Genomic DNA, 22,781 nt, shown 5'->3' with positions numbered 1-22,781 from the left:
TTTTAAACATTTAATAGTTTAAACCAATTTTTATTTCGTTTTTTTTTTTTTCATTTACATTTTTTTTACATGTTTAATTTTAGACTCAATTAACTCATGTTTTGTTTAAGGGCCGCTGGTGGAACACAACTATTTTCACACTAAAAGTGATCATGTGATTAATTTTCTCATTGAATAGTTAATGCCTGAGTCGAATGTGTTTAACCAGAAGGTTTTTATTATCAAAATATACAATTATAATTAAATAATTAAATTAAATTAAATATTTCCCTCATTATGAAATCATGTTTATATTTACATATATTTATGTTTATATAGAGAGTTTAATCTTCTCTGACTGTATGTATTGTATGTCGCTCGGACATTAAATAAAAAACAAGATATGTAAGCATGACTGAACTTTGACCCGAGGTTGACCTGCAGCGTTAACGGCTGCAAATCATTTCACACCTGAAAGAAAGGTGTGATCACGTGGTCACTGCCCCCTTTTTTTGTTTGTTTACAAACAAGAGTAGTCTCTGGGGTGTCACGGCAGCGTGAACTCCCGGCACGAGACGCCTACCTGACCACAGGTAGCGTCGACCTTTGTTGAATCAATGAAGAAACAGAAGAAAATAAAAAAAACACGTTTATCAACAGAAAAACGTTAAAGATGCTGCAGAAAAGAGACACGCACACGCTCCGGAGTGGATTCCGTAGTGGAAGCGGATTCACGTTGACGCCGGCTTTGACGTATGATCAATTCATCGGATCTTTATGAATCAAAATTCACGATTATGATTTGAAATAAATCGTACGTGAGATTAAAAATTCACGGTTCGCTGTTTTTGCGGGCGTGACTTTCGATTCGCAAGATCCGGTTCGTTCGGGGATACCCCGTTCCGCGTTTTCATTTTGACCGAATCCCATATGCACGTACTATACTACACGCCAACCAAGCTTGTATTTGCCCTCGGATTACTGGCGCGCCCTGATTGGCCGCGCTAACTGGTCTGCACCAGCGTCCTGGCATCCGATTGGCCGACGCGCCCGTCGCTCAAACGGTATTTCCCCCCCTAGCCGCCGTTTGATTGGCTCTCCGCGCTCGCCTTTCTCTCGGCGGTGGGTCGGAGCCGCTGTCCTGCTGGCCTCGCATGTTCCCCAACAAATCCCCGTTTTTTTTCTGTTGCTCAACCCGATGCCCCTCGTAGATCCTCCGCAGCCACACGCACACGCGACGCCGCGCTTCACTACCGTCCACCGCCGCCGCTACTCTCCGCCAACATGTCCGCGGGCAGCGGGTCTACCGGGCCGGTGGCGCGGCTGGAGGGCCGAGAGTTCGAGTACATGATGAAGAAGCGCTCGGTGACCGTGGGTCGGAACTCGTCGCAGGGCTCCGTGGACGTGAGCATGGGCCACTCCAGCTTCATCTCGCGGCGGCACCTGGAGATCTTCACCGCCAGCGACGACGGCTCCGGCTCCGGCGAGTTCTACCTGCGGTGTCTGGGGAAAAACGGGGTGTTCGTGGACGGGGTGTTCCTCCGGCGCGGCGCGCCTCCTCTGCAACTACCACGAATGTAAGTGTTTCCCCCCCCTCTCTGGTGTCGGTTCCGCCCGGGGGTTCGAACCCGCAACCCTCGCCCTCCCATGTGCATGCTAGCATGTTAGCAGCTACATCAACAACACTGCGTGTCTCCCGTGACCACGTGTTTATTAGCATGTTAGCTGTCCTTGTTGACATTCGGTCCCACAACCGGGCGACACTTGTGTCCCTCACCCGGTGCCCCCGGGCACGTTGTGCCGGTGCTAGTTAGCCCGGAGCTAGCACAACAACTGGGGCACCGGTGTGCGTGTGACACCCCCTCCCCCTCCTGGAGGGGTGAGGGGGGTCGGTGTTTGGCTGAAACCCAGTTTTATTTGGGGTGTAAACAACAACAGTTGCCGGACGTTATTAGCAGAGCTAGCTTTAGCATCGCTGTGTTTGTGAATGAGCTCCAGTCACTTGACCCCGAAACGTAAACAAACCCGTCTCCGCCCTGTTGTTGCCCTGAAGACGCCCAGGTACCTGCTGCAGGGTCACCCCCCCCCCCCTACACCCCTCTATTGTTTTACATGATGTTTTGTTCGTGTTGTTGCTCAACGTAAAATAAAACATTTGAGGGAAAAACTCAACACAAGATTTTAATGCAAAATGTCAGATCGGAAGTTTGGATGTTCAAAGTAAAAGCCTGTGAAACTGTTTATGTTCCATTTTCGGACATAAATGAAAACACATCTGATGATTCACTGAGTATAAGATTTAAATAATACATGAAATGTACTTTAAAATAAGAATCTTGGCATTAGAAGTTGAAAATTAGAGAGATGAGGACTCATTACTACCACTGCCAAGGAGGTTATGAAATGTTGACACCATTATAGTTTTTGTTTAATTTTCTTTAAATGTTCTCCATAGTACTTAGTCCACCAGGCTCCGCAGTATTACTCCGACAGGCTCCGCAGTATTACTCCGACAGGCTCCGCAGTATTAGTCCACCAGGCTCCACAGTATTAGTCCACCAGGCTCCGCAGTATTAGTCCACCAGGCTCCGCAGTATTAGTCCACCAGGCTCCGCAGTATTACTCCGACAGGCTCCGCAGTATTAGTCCACCAGGCTCCGCAGTATTACTCCGACAGGCTCCGCAGTATTAGTCCACCAGGCTCCGCAGTATTAGTCCACCAGGCTCCGCAGTATTACTCCGACAGGCTCCGCAGTATTAGTCCACCAGGCTCCGCAGTATTAGTCCACCAGGCTCCGCAGTATTACTCCGACAGGCTCCGCAGTATTAGTCCACCAGGCTCCGCAGTATTAGTCCACCAGGCTCCGCAGTATTAGTCCACCAGGCTCCGCAGTATTACTCCGACAGGCTCCGCAGTATTAGTCCACCAGGCTCCGCAGTATTAGTCCACCAGGCTCCACAGTATTACTCCGACAGGCTCCGCAGTATTAGTCCACCAGGCTCCGCAGTATTACTCCGACAGGCTCCGCAGTATTAGTCCACCAGGCTCCGCAGTATTACTCCGACAGGCTCCGCAGTATTAGTCCACCAGGCTCCGCAGTATTACTCCGACAGGCTCCGCAGTATTACTCCGACAGGCTCCGCAGTATTACTCCGACAGGCTCCGCAGTATTACTCCGACAGGCTCCGCAGTATTACTCCGACAGGCTCCGCAGTATTACTCCGACAGGCTCCGCAGTATTACTCCGACAGGCTCCGCAGTATTACTCCGACAGGCTCCGCAGTATTACTCCGACAGGCTCCGCAGTATTAGTCCACCAGGCTCCGCAATATTACTCCGACAGGCTCCGCAGTATTACTCCGACAGGCTCCGCAGTATTAGTCCACCAGGCTCCGCAGTATTACTCCGACAGGCTCCGCAGTATTAGTCCACCAGGCTCCGCAGTATTACTCCGACAGGCTCCGCAGTATTACTCCGACAGGCTCCGCAGTATTACTCCGACAGGCTCCGCAGTATTACTCCGACAGGCTCCGCAGTATTACTCCGACAGGCTCCGTAGTATTAGTCCACCAGGCTCCGCAGTATTAGTCCACCAGGCTCCGCAGTATTACTCCGACAGGCTCCGCAGTATTACTCCGACAGGCTCCGCAGTATTACTCCGACAGGCTCCGCAGTATTACTCCGACAGGCTCCGTAGTATTAGTCCACCAGGCTCCGCAGTATTAGTCCACCAGGCTCCGCAGTATTACTCTGACAGGCTCTGTAGTATTAGTCCACCAGGCTCCGCAGTATTAGTCCACCAGGCTCCGCAGTATTACTCCGACAGGCTCTGTAGTATTCGTCCACCAGGCTCCCCAGTATTACTCCGACAGGCTCCGCAGTATTACTCCGACAGGCTCCGTAGTATTACACATCATTGAGTATTACTAAAAACATTTTAAACCATTTATAAGTACAATAAACCTGTGTGTAAGAATACAATGGTCACTTTCAGCAATCGTCCATAAAAGCTTGTAAGTCGTTGCTGTCAATAAAGTTTTGAGACTATATGACAGTCTAGTGTCTGAGTCACACGTCACATGACCAACACAGACATGCCTCATTGGTCAGCTCCGCTTCTAGATAAACTCCTTATTTCCTCGTCCTGGTGTTCATGTCGTGTGTAGTTTTGTTCTGAAAAGGTAAATAACCAAGTTTTTAAGTCATAAGTAAAAATCCTAAAGTCATAAGTCAACTTGTTTCCTGTCGCCTTTGTCAATGTTTAAGCCTGTGTTTATGTTAACCTTGAACCCGTCACTACAAGTACATTCTACAAAATATTTAAAATGAAAGGTACACTACTCTGTCCACACTTTGCCCTCAAAAAGTTAAAAAATAACAGGCGGGGCTAAATACGAAATTGGTACCAAGAAATCAGAGATTATAATAAAATTGTCTTAATCTGGTTTAACTTTTAACTTGAGGGACAAACGAGCATAAAATGTTTTTGATATTTTGTTATTGGCCTCGACAACGTGTTAATAAAAAACATTTTTACTAATTTGAAATCGATTATATCGGCTACGGTCGATCTGAGATCTGAAGACGTTCCTTTGATCCGAGAACAAAGCGACAACTGCTTCAGTTACTTTGAATAACTGGGTCACAATATTTGAACTAATATTTGCAGGCATTCCATGTGTTTATTCTCTGGTAGCAACGTAAATACTTTGTGACGGAAGTACATGGTGGAAGAATGAATCCTGTACTATTGGAAGCGGAGGCAGAAACCTCAAGAGAACTAGACACAGACCTGTCGACTTTAATAAAAGTCGTAAATAAAGGTATTTATGACGTATTATGAGGTCAATTAACGGGTATATTTTCATACCTGCGCTTTAAACTCTGGCTAGCAATGTGAATCGACTAGAATCTGTTGATGCAATGTGTACTACTATTCAGGGTACTATTCAACGATACATAGTGATACTGTAGTGACAAGTATATATGTGTAGTATTGTCCAGTACTTGACTCTGGTGTTGTGATAGTGTAGTAACAAGTATATATGTGTAGTATTGTCCAGTACTTGACTCTGGTGTTGTGATAGTGTAGTAACAAGTATATATGTGTAGTATTGTCCAGTACTTGACTCTGGTGTTGTGATAGTGTAGTAACAAGTATATATGTGTAGTATTGTCCAGTACTTGACTCTGGTGTTGTGATAGTGTAGTAACAAGTATATATATGTGTAGTATTGTCCAGTACTTGACTCTGGTGTTGTGATAGTGTAGTAACAAGTATATATGTGTAGTATTGTCCAGTACTTGACTCTGGTGTTGTGATAGTGTAGTAACAAGTATATATGTGTAGTATTATCCAGTACTTGACTCTGGTGTTGTGATAGTGTAGTAACAAGTATATATATGTGTAGTATTGTCCAGTACTTGACTCTGGTGTTGTGATAGAGTAGTAACAAGAATATATGTGTAGTATTGTCCAGTACTTGACTCTGGTGTTGTAGTATTTACAGACCACATGACTCTTGACGAAGTCGTAACTACTTTCATTTGTTTTCAAACCAAAATATGTCCAAAACATCAGCTTTAAAAGCTGCTGGACTCACTGTATCCTCTCGTCCTCAGTCATGACTGCTTAAATTGGTTTTCAAGTCAATTAATGACCTTGGAATCGACGTGTGATTCATGAGCAGGTGATTAATGTGTGTGTTTTGACCTTGATGGTTCATATGGACGATATAAGAGGTTAAACGGATGAGATCTGCTGGTCAATGAATCTTTTTAAACAATGTTCTCGCTTCATCTCTGAAGCTGTCCATGATTGTAATCCAGAGGCTCTGGAATGACCTCCGGATCAAGATGGTGGAAAAGTTCAACTTTGTTTATTTTGTCAACAGTTGATCCGACGTGTCGCTCCAGGTTTGAACTTCATCACCGGCTCGTATAAACAGTCGTAATCACATCTGATGGTCCGATCACTTCCTGCTCTGAAGCCGATCGATCACGCAGCGATTAATGGATCCGACGTTTGTGCTTCACATGTGTGTGTGTCTAGTTGTTGTTAGTCGATCAAACACAACTGATGACTGGAGCAACACAAGCTAAACAACCGTAACCATCGAGTCTTTTGTTTCGAGTCCAACGTTGATAAAACTTGAGAAATTCAAATTGTTTGGAAAAAATACTTTTATTTAAACACATACGCTGTGGCCGTCACACATTTATTTAATCTTTTTCCTCAGGCTAGTCAACAAGGTGGAATAATTACGTGTATAGATGAACTTATGAAAAGGCCAGATATCACAACGAAAACTCCAGACACAAAAGTACCTCATTTACTCACGACGGGTTCGGCGTTTATGTCACATATGTGTCGCTCCAACCGTTGATGGTGTTACACATCAGTCGCATTAATGATCAAAATGGACGCGTGTTTGCAGTTACATGAGTGGATATCAAAGAATTCAAATATACAGTATGTATGTCATTCTAATCCTTGTTGATTATGAAGACATGATTGTTTCTATCGCACGTATTAATTCACGCAATTCTTGAAAAATGTGCAGACATTTTATTTTTTTTTAGGTTTACCAAAATATGTCCAAACATCAGCTTTAAAAGCTGCTGGACTCACTGTATCCTCTCGTCCTCAGTCATCACTACTATTGTCCAGTACTTGACTCTGGTGTTGTGATAGTGTAGTAACAAGTATATATGTGTAGTATTGTTGAGTACATGACTCTGGTGTTGTGAAAGTGTAGTAACAAGTATATATGTGTAGTATTGTCGAGTACTTGACTCTAGTGTTGTGATAGTGTAGTAACAAGTATATATGTGTAGTATTGTCCAGTACTTGACTCTAGTGTTGTGATAGTGTAGTAACAAGTATATATGTGTTGTATTGTCCAGTACTTGACTCTGGTGTTGTGATAGTGTAGTAACAAGTATATATGTGTAGTATTGTCCAGTACTTGACTCTGGTGTTGTAGTATTTACAGACCACTGCTTTCATTTGTTTTCAAACCAAAATATGTCCAAACATCAGCTTTAAAGCTGCTGGACTCACAATTCAAATACTTTTTTATATACAGTATATATGTCATTCTAATCCTTGTTGATTATGAACACATGATTGTTTCTATCGCACGTATTAATTCACGTAATTCTTGTAAAAAGTACATTATAGGTTTATTTTACCAACAAATTGATCACTTTAACTCTACGAGCGTCTTGAGCGATTAAATCTCCTGCATGTCTGACGGTTCTATCAAAGTCTAGCTAGTGGTTGAAATTAAATGCTTATTTTAACAGAAATACCTTTTATTCCATAAGTGTATTAAGAATGTGTTGCGAATGTGTCAGATTTTCACCGAAGTACGCTCGTTTACATTCTTAAAATAATTAATTGCATCAGACACAGTACACAACTTTGTAAATTATGAACTTGTTTTTCTTGCAGAGAAAAGAGACGGTTTTGATCGTACGTCGTTGTTGAAACTTCATGTTTGGTAGTCGGTACCAGCGAAGGATTTCTGTCGGCGTGACAGAAGAACTGAAGTTGATGCCCAGAGATCTGGATCCACGTCATTATTGTTATGATGAACGAGTAGAAAATGAATCCAGTTCAGGTTCTTGTCATTTTTAAAACGGAAATCCATGCGATTCTTAGTTCACTCTGGTTCGGGGGCGTGAGAAAGTAGGTCCAGACGGATCGGGTTCGAGTTTGATCCGGTTTACACAAAGTGGAAAACCGTTTTCTTTTATTCAAAGGGGAAAAAAAACAAGCATTTTTCCGTGGCCTGGATGTGTTGGTGTCGGTTCAGAACTTCTGTCTGGACTTGCAGGAACTAAATGAACCGGTTTGGGTTTGTTTTTTTTCTGACTCTTGGCCGGAAACGCAGGAGTGATTTCTCACGACGACCCAGATGTCTTTGAACGCACCATCAGCTGATCTGGTGAACGCATCACGTGCAACAGTGCACGGCAGACGCCCCCCCATCCCCCGACCGCCGCGGCGCGACCGTGTGCTAACGTGCGGCGCGACCGCGTGCTAACGTGCGGCGCGACCGCGTGCTAACGTGCGGCGCTCGCTCACGGACGCTCTTTGAAAGCGTGAGAGAACTCGCCGCGGGAACGTCTGGTCGTATTCCAGGGATTCCTCTTCAGTGATGTCAACAGAAAAGAGTGGGCTCCCCTCGCACCCCAACTTCCCCCCCCCGCCCCCCAGCGACTGGAGGTTCTTCCTGTCTTTTGTTGACGTCCTCTCTCCGGCGCCGTGGGTGGGGGTGAAAATCAAGTGAAAGTTTCTTCTTTGGCTCAAACAAGCTTTGTTTGTTCTCGCGGCAGCGTAGCAACTGTGCGTACCCGGGTCGCTTTGTCCCAGGGCGGGAATGAGGTTACTCTGGACGCTCCGGCAAGGCTACATATATTGGGGTGCTCGGGGCGTGGGGGTTATGCAAATGAATGCGGCTTCCGAACTTGTTGGCGTTTCAATCGGAGCTTGACAACTTAAAGTGCTCGCGATGAACTCCAGCTCTCCGGACATCTTGTAAGAGTCTTCTTCAAGACGCACTAACTTCTCATCATGACCATGTTTTCAACTTTATAAAGTTGCTCTGAAATCTGGGCGAACGAGGGGTTACGAGAGTCCATCATGACGTAATAATGGCTTCACTCCTCCTCCTCCAGCCGTGGTCACGCCCGCTTTGTTTCTACAACGAGTCCCTTCTGAGATTGAGGATGCGAGCGGTGACATACTTCCATGCTTGACCAATCGCAGCAGAGTGGGCGTGGCTATGGTCAACAAGATTTCATCTCCGGGAAAATGGGGTTTTCGGTGGGCGGAGCTTAAGATCATTTTCTAATGTCAATTTTTCAATGAAAATTAGATATTTTTTTTTGTAGAAACACACACTGATGATACAATAGACTAAGTTATATTTATAGAGTCTTTTCCAGACCAGGGTCACAAAGCGCTTAAACACTCAAAACAATACACAATAAAATATATACTTAAAAGGTCAAGATAACACGAGAACAACACAGGAGTCTCAGAGAATCAAGGAAAAGCAGGAATAAGTCACATGTCTTTTAGAGACGCTTCCATTTTTCAAGTTATAGAAAAACGTACGTCCATATTAAGACACTTTTCTTTGTCCTCCTTGTCGTTAAAGCATTAAACATCCAAATACCTTCATACTGCTGGTATTTACAGGAGTACTGTCTCCGTTCACTGCAATACTGGTGTGATTTTAAGATCAGATTGTCTTCTGCTAAAAACTTCTTCTTTAAATATACGTATATTTCAGGCTTCAGTACAAGAGGGACGTTACAGACGTATGGAGGCATTAAAAAAAAATTCTTGCAGTTACATGGGTAGATCTCAAAGTATTCACAATCAATACTACATTTTCTATTTCCATGTATTGATCAGTGATTTGACTCAATTCTGACAAAAAACTTTGTTTTTATAAAAATGCAGAGAACTATTGTCGCATCATCACTTCTCTGTTCTTTAATGTACTGCAGTTTAATTCTTGTTGAACTTCATCTTGACATGTTTCTTCTGCTAGAAGAAAAACATCTTAAAATACAGACTTTATTTATTCATTTTCAAGAATCCGACCCAACAGATGGTCGTACATGAATGTGATGTTTATATCGTGACTAATAAAGATGTGTTTTAACGAAGATAAGACGACAGATTATAGACGTCAACAGTGACTTGAAGAAGAATTAAATAATCTCACTGATGGTAAATATCACATTTGTTGGCCCCACAACAAAAATGTGGCCCCTAGTCGGACTTTTAAGTGCAAGTAAATGATTACACCATATATTTGGTTATTACTTGAATAGTGAAGTGTTTCCTCTCATCCTCAGTCATCACTGCTTTCATTTGTTTTCAAACCAAAATATGTCCAAACATCAGCTTTAAAAGCTGCTGGACTCACTGTATCCTCTCGTCCTCAGTCATCACTGCTTTCATTTGTTTTCAAACCAAAATATGTCCAAACATCAGCTTTAAAAGCTGCTGGACTCACTGTATCCTCTCGTCCTCAGTCATCACTGCTTTCAATTGTTGTCGAACCAAAATATGTCCAAACATCAGCTTTAAAAGCTGCTGGACTCACTGTATCCTCTCGTCCTCAGTCATCACTGCTTTCATTTGTTTTCAAACCAAAATATGTCCAAACATCGGCTTTAAAAGCTGCTGGACTCACTGTATCCTCTCGTCCTCAGTCATCACTGCTTTCATTTGTTTTCAAACCAAAATATGTCCAAACATCAGCTCTAAAAGCTGCTGGACTCACTGTATCCTCTCGTCCTCAGTCATCACTGCTTTCATTTGTTTTCAAACCAAAATATCTCCAAACATCGGCTTTAAAAGCTGCTGGACTCACTGTATCCTCTCGTCCTCAGTCATCACTGCTTTCATTTGTTTTCAAACCAAAATATCTCCAAACATCGGCTTTAAAAGCTGCTGGATCACTGTATCCTCTCGTCCTCAGTCATCACTGCTTTCATTTGTTTTCAAACCAAAATATCTCCAAACATCATCTTTAAAAGCTGCTGGACTCACTGTATCCTCTCGTCCTCAGTCATCACTGCTTTCATTTGTTTTCAAACCAAAATATGTCCAAACATCGGCTTTAAAAGCTGCTGGATCACTGTATCCTCTCGTCCTCAGTCATCACTGCTTTCATTTGTTTTCAAACCAAAATATCTCCAAACATCGGCTTTAAAAGCTGCTGGACTCGCTGTATCCTCTCGTCCTCAGTCATCACTGCTTTCATTTGTTTTCAAACCAAAATATGTCCAAACATCGGCTTTAAAAGCTGCTGGACTCACTGTATCCTCTCGTCCTCAGTCATCACTGCTTTCATTTGTTTTCAAACCAAAATATGTCCAAACATCGGCTTTAAAAGCTGCTGGACTCACAATTCAAATACTTTTTATATACAGTATATACAGTATGTCATTCTAATCCTTGTTGATTATGAACACATGATTGTTTCTATCGCACGTATTAATTCACGCAATTCTTGTAAAAAGTGCAGACATTATAGGTTTATTTTAGGATATTTACTATATTACTTGAATAGTGAAGTCTTTCCTCCATCTGACCTCAGTGGCAACACATTCTCCACAAGTATGTTTATATCCTATCTTTAAGTATGTAGACATTAGCGCAGAGATGTAATTCTCGAAAAGACTCGAAAACCGTCCGACTCGTGAATTTTTCGACGTCTGTTTTTAGCAACAAAAGTCCTATAAATACCTGGAGTCTGGCCTCACTCTGTCACTTCTGAAGATTATTTTTAGGTTTTCAGGAGCTTTAAAGTGAAACTGGTTATGAAAGCAGCAGCTCCTGAGACGGACCTCCGTGTCGGATCTCGGGTAAAACGAACCCACCCCAGGGTGCCGGGCGGTCCGGTCCTGATTTAGAAGCGCTGTCCCCAGACCCTCTTTAGCTCAGCTCTTCTCCCGGTGTGTGTGTTTGGAAGCACGAGGTCTTGGGTCTGGTTCCACTAACGTCTGGACCTCCTCCCCCCGCAGGTGCACTTTCAGGTTCCCCAGCACCAACATCAAGATCAGCTTCACGGCGCTGTCCAGCGGCAAGAAGGTCAAGCGAGAAGCCCCGGAGTCCCCGGTGAAAGCAGTCCAGCCCCAGATCTCCCCGCTCACCATCAACATTCCAGAGAACATCGCCCACCTCATGAGCCCGCTGCCCTCGCCCACCGGCACCATCAGGTACAGGGGTTTTGAAGATCACCTACCCCCCTTTGATCCACTGAGAAAGGAAGAGAATATGAATAAACTTTACAGTTTTGTTAATGATCCGTATAGTATTGTTAATAAAAAACAAAAAAATTTAGATTTAAAAAATGCAAAAAAAATTACAATTAATATGCAATTATTGATATTATCAGCATTTAATCTGTTGACTTGTACTAGAAACACGAGTATAAATACTCTTGTTAATTGTGTGTAGATTATGACATTTGTCCTATGATTAAGTTCTTTAAACCCAGAATATAGTTTTCCCTACAGTATCGTAGTATATATGCAATTATCATATAGTGAAATGTATCATATCGGCAAGTTCCTGAAAATACACACCCCTATCAGGAAGGATACACTGTAATTCTATATATTGTGATGGTGTAGTAACGAGTATTTATGTGTAGTATTGTCCAGTACCTGACTCTGGTGGTGTAGTATTTACAGACCACATGACTCTTGACAAAGTCGTAACTACTTTAATTTGTTTTCAAACCAAAATACGTCCAAACATCAGCTTTAAAAGCTGCTGGACTCACTGTATCCTCTCGTCCTCAGTCATCATTCTTCCTTTAGCTGCGGAGGACGTGACGACCGACGTTAAACTGTAACACAAAATTTAACAAACGTCATAAATATTTTCATGTAAATTGTAGATAAAACTGTTTTACACCATTTTTTGAAGTTTAAAACCACTAAAGGACAAAGTACTATTTTCTTAGTATTTATGCAGAATCGTGTTAGAAAATATTGTGATATTTGAGTGAATTGATATTTTCTTACTCCTGCTGTAAACGTCCTTATATGGTCACGTCCTCCATCACCTCTATCCGTTCACACCTGTAGCTTCTTAGCTCGACTCTCCTGTTTCAATCAAACTTTATTAGTCTCGTGAGTGTCGACGAGGGGCCGCGGGGTCACGACTGACCTTCGGCACCGATCAGGATCAGCTTAGGCTTAACTGGGAGCCTCAGGCTGGACCCGGGTCGCTCTGGGATCGGCTCAGGTCCTGATCCGCGGCAGATGGTCCCGTGGATCCTGGACCCGCCACGGTTCTGACGTCACGTTGTGCTCCTGCAGCGCCGCCAACTCGTGTCCGTCCAGCCCTCGCGGCGCCGGCTCGTCGGGCTACAGGATGGGGGGTCGGATGATGAGCTCGGCCGAGCTGCAGCTCCTCAACGACAACTCGCAGCCGGAGAACGACAAGGAGGCGTCGGGAGGCGACAGTCCCAAGGTGAGCAGTAATCCAGGTCCAGTGCCGTGATCCTGCCGGTCCAGACCCGGACTCACACCTGAGCCACTGACCCACATCCTGTCAGGAGTCAGCGCCTCAGGTGACGCGACGAGCTTCACATCGAAATGATTTAAAATCAACTTAAACATTTAATTCTAAATATCTCTTAAAATCGAATCAAATATTAATATATTAAAATAAATATTCATTAAGTGACTGATTTAGAATAATTAATATGAAGTATATCAGTGCTATCAAAATATTAAATAAAGATTTTAATTGTTTTTAAGCGTTTAATTATTTTAAATAATTTAATTGATTAATTTCTATATTGAAAGATGGTTTTTTTTCATTGAATGTATATTTTAAGTCTTTAAATCATTTAAATAATTGTTTATTCATTTCTATAAAAGAAAAAACTGAATAATTAAAAAACGATTTTCAAACGTTTACATAAAGAGCTTGATATTCTAGTTCCAATAATTCCAATAATTCCAAAATTAAATATTTTTCCATTTGTTCTTCGTAAAGTTTGACCAAATAGCTCTGAATTATTAACCAATTGAATGTTTGAGGCCAAGAATGGAAACAATATTGAATTTAGAATTTGTTTTATTTATTTGATTAAGAATATCAAACTTTGTAAAGATTTTAAATAATAATTAAAAAATAATAAAAAAAAGTTTAAAAAAACCTTTCAATATAGAAATCATTGAATAAAATGTATTCAATTTAAAAAACAATTATATTCTGTGTAAAAATAATTCAATAATCTGGTGAAACTTCCGTAGTATTTAGGCATAAAAGTTGATTTTGTCATCTGCTAAAATAAACAAATATTGATGCACATCTTTAAAAGAAACCAAAATATGTCCAAAAACGTCAGCTTTAAAAGCTGCTGGACTCGCTGTATCCTCTCGTCCTCAGTCGTAACTGCTTTCATTTGTTTTCAAACCAAAATATGTTCAAACATCAGCTTTAAAAGCTGCTGGAGTCACTGTATCCTCTCATCCTCAGTTGTAACTGCTTTCATTTGTTTTCAAACCAAAATATGTCCAAACATCAGCTTTAAAAGCTGCTGGATCACTGTATCCTCTCATCCTCAGTCGTAACTGCTTTCATTTGTTTTCAAACCAAAATATGTTCAAACATCAGCTTTAAAAGCTGCTGGACTCACTGTATCCTCTCGTCCTCAGTTGTAACTGCTTTCATTTGTTTTCAAACCAAAATATGTCCAAACATCAGCTTTAAAAGCTGCTGGACTCACTGTATCCTCTCGTCCTCAATCATCACTGCTTTCATTTGGTTTCAAACCAAAATATGTCCAAAAACATCAGCTTTAAAAGCTGCTGGACTCACTGTATCCTCTCGTCCTCAGTCATCACTGCTTTCATTTGTTTTCAAACCAAAATATGTCCAAAAACATCAGCTTTAAAAGCTGCTGGACTCACTGTATCCTCTCGTCCTCAGTCATAACTGCTTAAATTGGTTTTCAAACCAAAATATGTCCAAAAACATCAGCTTTAAAAGATGCTGGACTCGCTGTATCCTCTCGTCCTCAGTTGTCACTGCTTTCATTTGGTTTCAAACCAAAATATGTCCAAAAACATCAGCTTTAAAAGCTGCTGGACTCACTGTATCCTCTCGTCCTCAGTCATCACTGCTTTCATTTGTTTTCAAACCAAAATATGTCCAAAAACATCAGCTTTAAAAGCTGCTGGACTCACTGTATCCTCTCGTCCTCAGTCATAACTGCTTAAATTGGTTTTCAAACCAAAATATGTCCAAAAACATCAGCTTTAAAAGCTGCTGGACTCGCTGTATCCTCTCGTCCTCAGTTGTCACTGCTTTCATTTGGTTTCAAACCAAAATATGTCCAAACATCAGCTTTAAAAGCTCCTGGAGTCACTGTATCCTCTCGTCCTCAGTCATAACTGCTTTTATTTGTTTTCAAACCAAAATATGTCCAAACATCAGCTTTAAAAGCTGCTGGGATCGACTGTATCCTCTCGTCCTCAGTCATAACTGCTTAAATTGGTTTTCAAACCAAATATGTCCAAAACATCAGCTTTAAAAGCTGCTGGACTCGCTGTATCCTCTCGTCCTCAGTTGTAACTGCTTTCATTTGTTTTCAAACCAAAATATGTCCAACATCAGCTTTAAAAGCTGCTGGACTCACTGTATCCTCTCGTCCTCAGTCGTCACTGCTTTCATTTGTTTTCAAACCAAAATATGTCCAAACATCAGCTTTAAAAGCTGCTGGACTCACTGTATCCTCTCGTCCTCAGTCATAACTGCTTAAATTGGTTTTCAAACCAAAATATGTCCAAAAACATCAGCTTTAAAAGCTGCTGGGGTCGACTGTATCCTCTCGTCCTCAGTCGTCACTGCTTTCATTTGTTTTCAAACCAAAATATGTCCAAACATCTCGTCTGCAGGACGACTCCAAGCCTCCGTACTCGTACGCCCAGCTGATCGTCCAGGCCATCACTCTGGCGCCGGACAAGCAGCTGACCCTCAACGGCATCTACAACCACATCACCAAGAACTACCCGTACTACCGCACCGCGGACAAGGGCTGGCAGGTGAGGTCGTGTTCTCGAGTGAACGTTCGTTTTCTCCGCTTCAGGAACGTGTGAGGAAAGTGTTTCTTCGGCGTAGAAATCGAGAACCTGTTTCTGTCGTTCACTTCCTTCGAAGCTAAAATACCAGATCCGTCCTGAAGGTGGTCTTTGTTTTGGTTTTTATGTCGTAGTTTTTGACTGTTTAAATGATGTCATGTGAACCAAATGACACAATAATAATGATGATAACAATAATGATGATAACAATAATGATGATAACAATAATGATGATAACAATAATGATGACCGTCAGGTGTATTTTGAACAGACACGACTAATCAAACCAAGATGAATAAAATCATTTCATATATTTACAATATGAAACTTTTACTGCTGGACTTTTTGACAAATCATTGATCAGGTTTTTTTGAGCCTCTGACATATTATTTATATTTTTAATGACATTATTTGGGTGTTTTTTTCAGCATTAAATAAACATATTTTATAGAGATTATTGAATATAATTATTTAAATTATTACATTATTTTCTTAGACTGTTTGATATTCTAATTATATATAATTTATTTTATTTTTTAATTCAACATTGTGTCGCCTTTTTAAGTAGAAATCGGAAAATGTATGTTTCAATAATTGTAATTATAATAAAAACGTTTAATATAAAAAAAAAAAACATATTTAAAATGTTCATTTTTTTTAATGTATTTAATTCAAATGAAAGGTTTTAATTAATTATAAGAAATGTCACGTTAAATCAGTTTCATGATTTAAAATGTTGAGGTCGTGACCTTTGCCCTCTGGTCCCGTCAGAACTCCATCCGCCACAACCTGTCGCTGAACCGCTACTTCATCAAGGTGGCGCGCTCGCAGGAGGAACCCGGCAAAGGTTCCTTCTGGAGGATCGACCCGTCGTCGGAGGGGAAGCTCATCGAGCAGGCCTTCAGGAAACGACGGCCGCGGGGCGTGCCCTGCTTCAGGACCCCCCACGGGCCGCTCTCGTCCAGGTGAGCCCGGCTAGGAAGCGGTTGAGCGCCCTCTGGTGGCGGCTCGGTGTCATGACTGATGTTGACAAATGACAGCGACTCTGGATCAAAGTAGTGAATTATTTTTAAAAATTAACTTTTCTTCTGAGAAAAAAATTGTTTTAAAGAATTGATTATTTATTTTAAACAAAAAATAACTATTGATCACAGAGTGGAAAGTGACGTACAAGACAAGTTTCAGTATAAAACATTTATTTATATATATATATATATATATATATATAGTAACAGAATATTAAACATTTTAAATGTAAAGTATATATTTTTTACGTTTGAAAGATTTTTGAATATGTGAATCATGGAATTAAATCATTTCTATATTGAGTTGATATTATTGTTTTAATGGAATAATTTAAATTCTTTATTTCTTCACTAAACACTAGAATTTATTTTTTTGAATAATTTAATTTGAAACATGAATTTTATTTTGTTTTTTTTAAACATAATCGAATTCCAATAATTAAAGAAGTATGATTCAATATTTTTAAATTAAATCGTTTTAAAAGTCAGTATAAAAATGTTGGTTTAATGGTCTCAGCAGACATCGCTAATAGAGCACCGAGCTACTCCATCAATCTTCCAGCCAATCATGCGACAATCAGACGATCATGTGACAACATTTTGATGTAAAATTAAAAGTTTAAACCATTCGATTTTCTGATGTCACTAATGTATAACTATATATACAGTGTGTGTGTATATATATATATATATATATATATATAACGAAAAGAATCTGATTTCATCACTGTATCCTCTCGTCCTCAGTCATCTCTGTATCCTCTCGTCTTTTCGTTTTTAAACGTTGAAAATGTATAATAATAATGTATACTATATCTAATAATGTATACTATATAGTATACATTATTAGATATAGTATACGTTATTATCATTATTCTAATGTGTTATGTATCCATTAATAAAATACATTTTCAACGTTTAAAAACGAAAATAAAACGTTGAAAATTCATAATAATAATGTATACTATATCTAATAACGTATACTATATCTATATAGATATAGTATACGTTATCATTATTCTAATGTATTATGTATCCATTAATAAAATACATTTTTAACGTTTAAACACAAAAAGAATCAGATTTTTGTTTCTGTTTGACTGAAGTAACGTTTGTTGTCAGGAGTGCACCTGCCTCTCCGAACCACTCGGGGGTGCTGTCGGCCCACTCCAGCGGCGTGCAGACTCCAGACAGTCTCTCGCGGGAAGGCTCCCCGGTGCCGCTGGAGCTGGAGACGCCGCCCGCCCCCGCCGTGGTGAGCGCCGCCGCCGCCGCCGCCGCCGCCGCCGCGCAGCCCAAACTCGCCGTCATCCAAGAAGCCCGCTTTGCACAGAACGCACAAGGTCCGTGGTTCCGTCCGGCGGGCGCGGTTGCCGGCGGCGACGGGTCTCTGCCCGCCAACAACCAGCCGGTTCTCATCGCGGTCCAGCGCCACCAGACCATCAAGCCGGTCACCTACACCATGGCGTCCCCGGTCAGCGCCGGCGCGGCGCAGCCCGCCGTCCAGACGGTCCACGTCCTGCAGCAGATCCCGGCCTCGTCCCTCGGCCCCGCCACCGTCATCGCCCAGCCCGCCGCCTTCATCAAGAGCGACCCGCACGAGAACGGCGAGCACGCCGAGGTCAAAGGTCAGTACCGGGCGCCGCCCCGAGCCTCCGTCTGTCGCTGACCGTCTCGTCACAGTCAAGGTGGAGACGGTTCCCACCATCACCACGATAGGCGGCTCCGGTCGGATCATCCAGACGACCCAGTCCATGGCGCCGCTGCAGACCGTCACCATCGTGGGTCAGCACCAGCTGCCCATCAAGGCCATCACACAGAACGGAACCCATGGGGTCACGACTGCCCTGCAGGCTAGTGCAGGTGCGCTCGCCAGGGGTGTGTATTCTCTCAGTACTCTTCATCGTGATACTGTAGTAACAAGTATATATGTGTAGTATTGTCCAGTACTTGACTCTGGTGTTGTGATAGTGTAGTTACAAGTATATATGTGTAGTATTGTCCAGTACTTGACTCTGGTGTTGTGATAGTGTAGTAACAAGTATATATGTGTAGTATTGTCCAGTACTTGACTCTGGTGTTGTGATAGTGTAGTAACAAGTATATATGTGTAGTATTGTCCAGTACTTGACTCTGGTGTTGTGATAGTGTAGTAACAAGTATATATGTGTAGTATTGTCCAGTACTTGACTCTGGTGTTGTGATAGTGTAGTAACAAGTATATATGTGTAGTATTGTCCAGTACTTGACTCTGGTGTTGTGATAGTGTAGTTACAAGTATATATGTGTAGTATTGTCCAGTACTTGACTCTGGTGTTGTGATAGTGTAGTAACAAGTATATATGTGTAGTATTGTCCAGTACTTGACTCTGGTGTTGTGATAGTGTAGTAACAAGTATATATGTGTAGTATTGTCCAGTACTTGACTCTGGTGTTGTGATAGTGTAGTAACAAGTATATATGTGTAGTATTGTCCAGTACTTGACTCTGGTGTTGTGATAGTGTAGTAACAAGTATATATGTGTAGTATTGTCCAGTACTTGACTCTGGTGTTGTGATAGTGTAGTAACAAGTATATATTTGTAGTATTGTCCAGTACTTGACTCTGGTGTTGTGATAGTGTAGTAACAAGTATATATGTGTAGTATTGTCCAGTACTTGAATCTGGTGTTGTGATACTGTAGTAACAAGTATATATGTGTAGTATTGTCCAGTACTTGACTCTGGTGTTGTGATACTGTAGTAACAAGTATATATGTGTAGTATTGTCCAGTACTTGACTCTGGTGTTGTGATACTGTAGTAACAAGTATATATGTGTAGTATTGTCCAGTACTTGACTCTGGTGTTGTGATAGTGTAGTAACCAGTATATATGTGTAGTATTGTCCAGTACTTGACTCTGGTGTTGTGATAGTGTAGTAACAAGTATATATGTGTAGTATTGTCCAGTACTTGACTCTGGTTTTGTGATAGTGTAGTAACAAGTATATATGTGTAGTATTGTCCAGTACTTGACTCTGGTGTTGTGATAGTGTAGTAACAAGTATATATGTGTAGTATTGTCCAGTACTTGACTCTGGTGTTGTGATAGTGTAGTAACAAGTATATATGTGTAGTATTGTCCAGTACTTGACTCTAGTGTTGTGATAGTGTAGTAACAAGTATATATGTGTAGTATTGTCCAGTACTTGACTCTGGTGTTGTGATAGTGTAGTAACAAGTATATATGTGTAGTATTGTCCAGTACTTGACTCTGGTGTTGTGATAGTGTAGTAACAAGTATATATGTGTAGTATTGTCCAGTACTTGACTCTGGTGTTGTGATAGTGTAGTAACAAGTATATATGTGTAGTATTGTCCAGTACTTGACTCTGGTGTTGTGATAGTGTAGTAACAAGTATATATGTGTAGTATTGTCCAGTACTTGACTCTGGTGTTGTGATAGTGTAGTAACAAGTATATATGTGTAGTATTGTCCAGTACTTGACTCTGGTGTTGTGATAGTGTAGTAACAAGTATATATGTGTAGTATTGTCCAGTACTTGACTCTAGTGTTGTGATAGTGTAGTAACAAGTATATATGTGTTGTATTGTCCAGTACTTGACTCTGGTGTTGTGATAGTGTAGTAACAAGGATATATGTGAAGTATTGTCCAGTACTTGACTCTAGTGTTGTGATAGTGTAGTAACAAGTATATATGTGTAGTATTGTCCAGTACTTGACTCTGGTGTTGTGATAGTGTAGTAACAAGTATATATGTGTAGTATTGTCCAGTACTTGACTCTGGTGTTGTGATAGTGTAGTAACAAGTATATATGCGTAGTATTGTCTAGTACTTGACTCTGGTGTTGTGATAGTGTAGTAACAAGTATATATGTGTAGTATTGTCCAGTACTTGACTCTAGTGTTGTGATAGTGTAGTAACAAGAATATATGTGTAGTATTGTCCAGTACTTGACTCTAGTGTTGTGATAGTGTAGTAACAAGAATATATGTGTAGTATTGTCCAGTACTTGACTCTGGTGTTGTGATAGTGTAGTAACAAGTATATATGTGTAGTATTGTCCAGTACTTGACTCTGGTGTTGTGATAGTGTAGTAACAAGAATATATGTGTAGTATTGTCCAGTACTTGACTCTGGTGCTGTGCTTTAAAGCCACAATAAGTAGCTCCACTCTCTCCTCAGCTCCGATGGCGAGCTCCCTCCACCTGCTGGCGGCTCACGCCTCGGCGTCGGCGTCGCTTCCCACCAAACGTCAGAACGGCGAGCAGGCCGGACCCGACGGCAAGCGCCTGAAGGCGGAGAACGAGATCCCGACCGGCGCCGCCTCGGACCCGTCGGCAGCTAAAGACAACAACTGATCCGAGCAGCTCCGCCGCCGCCGACCCCCTCCCCTCCCCCGCCCGCCCCCCCCCTCCATCGTCTCTTTGACCTCCCGACCCCTGAGGTGCCAAACGGAGCTCGGCTTCAGTTCCAGCATCACGGTCGACCCTCTCCGGAACCGAACCCTCCGTCGGAGCGCCCCCTCTCTGCTGCCGGCCGCCGGGGCGACCCTAACCACAGCGAGCCTTAACTCAATAATAAGAGCTGACCTTTGACCTCACGCAGGCCCAGCAGGGAGGGGCCCGGGCTTCTACCTCAGAGAGGACCCCCTGACCTCAGGCAGCTAGAGCCGCTCCACCTTCGCCGGCGACTCGCAGTATTTGTCGCGGAGCTTCTTCTGTTCTTTATTCACAGAGCGGTCGGCGACTCCTTCTTTCTTTTTTTTAAACCCTTCCGTTCGGTGAAGCTGTACTTTTGTTTGGCGACGTATGCACCGGAACCGCTCGCTTCTCCGAGACGCCGGACCAGGTGAGTCCGAGCTCACCTGTGGTTCCAGGTGTTGCATGTGTCGAGCGCAGAAACCAAGAAGAAGAAAAACCTGCACTTGATTTATCGTCTCCGTTCTCTTTCCACTTCTTTTATATCTTTTTAATGGACCGCGCTCCTCTTCCTCCTCTTCCTCCTGCTCCTCTTCTTCCTCTTCCTCCTCCTCTTCTTCTTCCTCTTCCTCTTCCTCCTCTTCTTCCTCTTCCTCCTCCTCCTCTTCTTCCTCTTCCTCTTCCTCCTCTTCTTCCTCTTCCTCCTCCTCTTCTTCTTCCTCTTTTTCCTCCTCCTCTTCTTCCTCTTCCTCCTCCTCTTCCTCCTCTTCTTTCTCTTCCTCCTCCTCTTCTTCTTCCTCTTCTTCGTCCTGCTCCTCTTACTCTTTTTCCTCTTTTTCCTCCTCGTCTTCCTCCTCCTCTTCCTCTTCTTCCTCTTTCTTCCTCCTCTTCCTCTTCTTCCTCATCCTCCTCTTCCTCCTCCTCTTCCTCCTCCTCTTCCTCCTTCCTCTTCTTCCTCCTCTTCTTCCTCTTCTTCCTCCTCCTCCTCCTCCTTCCTCCTTCCTCCTCCTCTTCTTCCTCCTCCTCCTTCCTCCTTCCTCCTCCTCCTCTTCCTCCTCCTCCTCCTCTTCCTCCTCCTCCTCCTCGGCTGTGTTGTGGTGTTGCCAGACCCTGCTCCTCATCCCTCCTCTTCATCACCCGACACTGTTTAGTTGCGGCGCCCGGCGAGTCTCTCTGATTGTACACGTTCCAAAAAAAAAAAAAACAATAGTTAAAGAAAAAATTGATGTTTGTTCAGCTTCAGTGGAGAAATGCTTTTTTTTTAATAAATTAATTTAAAGCCCTTGATTGGTTTCTTTTTCTTCTTTTTTTTTTGGTGCCGTTATTATGTTGAATTTAAAAGGCTACATATTACAAATACTGAATTTGTTAGAATTATTTTTATTATATTTAGAATTTAGAACCATCATTTTATAAATATTCAAATATTTTAATTTAATTTTTGATTCTTTCAATATACATTTTATTCTATTATTTAACTAGAAACATTTCAATGTTTGAATTATTTAATTAATCAATAAAAAAATCATATTTAAATCGATTAATCAATAAAAACTAATTCATCTTTTATACTATTTTCTTATTAAATCCATTATTTCGTAACAAGAATCCTACCTTCAATACACAAATATTTCAATCAAATTATCAATGAAAACTAATCTTTCAAAATACGGATTTTTTTTTAAAATGTTTTAACAAATTGTTGTTTTTTTTACT

At 41.8% G+C, this 22,781-nt stretch overlaps 1 protein-coding gene across 1 annotated transcript; it reads left to right on the top strand.

Annotated features, from left to right (window-relative positions):
- The first annotated feature begins 1,080 nt into the window (after nt 1-1,080).
- On the top strand, nt 1,081-22,350 carry foxk2b (forkhead box K2b). The gene is made up of 8 exons (XM_087809082.1): nt 1,081-1,556; nt 11,537-11,731; nt 12,842-12,995; nt 15,434-15,580; nt 16,388-16,581; nt 17,764-18,269; nt 18,325-18,519; nt 20,830-22,350. The coding sequence occupies exons 1-8, from the start codon at nt 1,264-1,266 to the stop codon at nt 21,003-21,005; spliced, it is 1,860 nt and encodes a 619-aa protein (XP_087665208.1). The 5' UTR covers nt 1,081-1,263; the 3' UTR covers nt 21,006-22,350.
- Nucleotides 22,351-22,781: the final 431 nt, after the last annotated feature.

Source organism: Callionymus lyra, chromosome 15, assembly GCF_982586985.1.
Source record: "Callionymus lyra chromosome 15, fCalLyr1.hap1.1, whole genome shotgun sequence".
In the NCBI taxonomy this organism is placed as follows: domain Eukaryota; kingdom Metazoa; phylum Chordata; class Actinopteri; order Syngnathiformes; family Callionymidae; genus Callionymus; species Callionymus lyra.
This window is presented reverse-complemented; position numbering and strand designations above follow the sequence as displayed.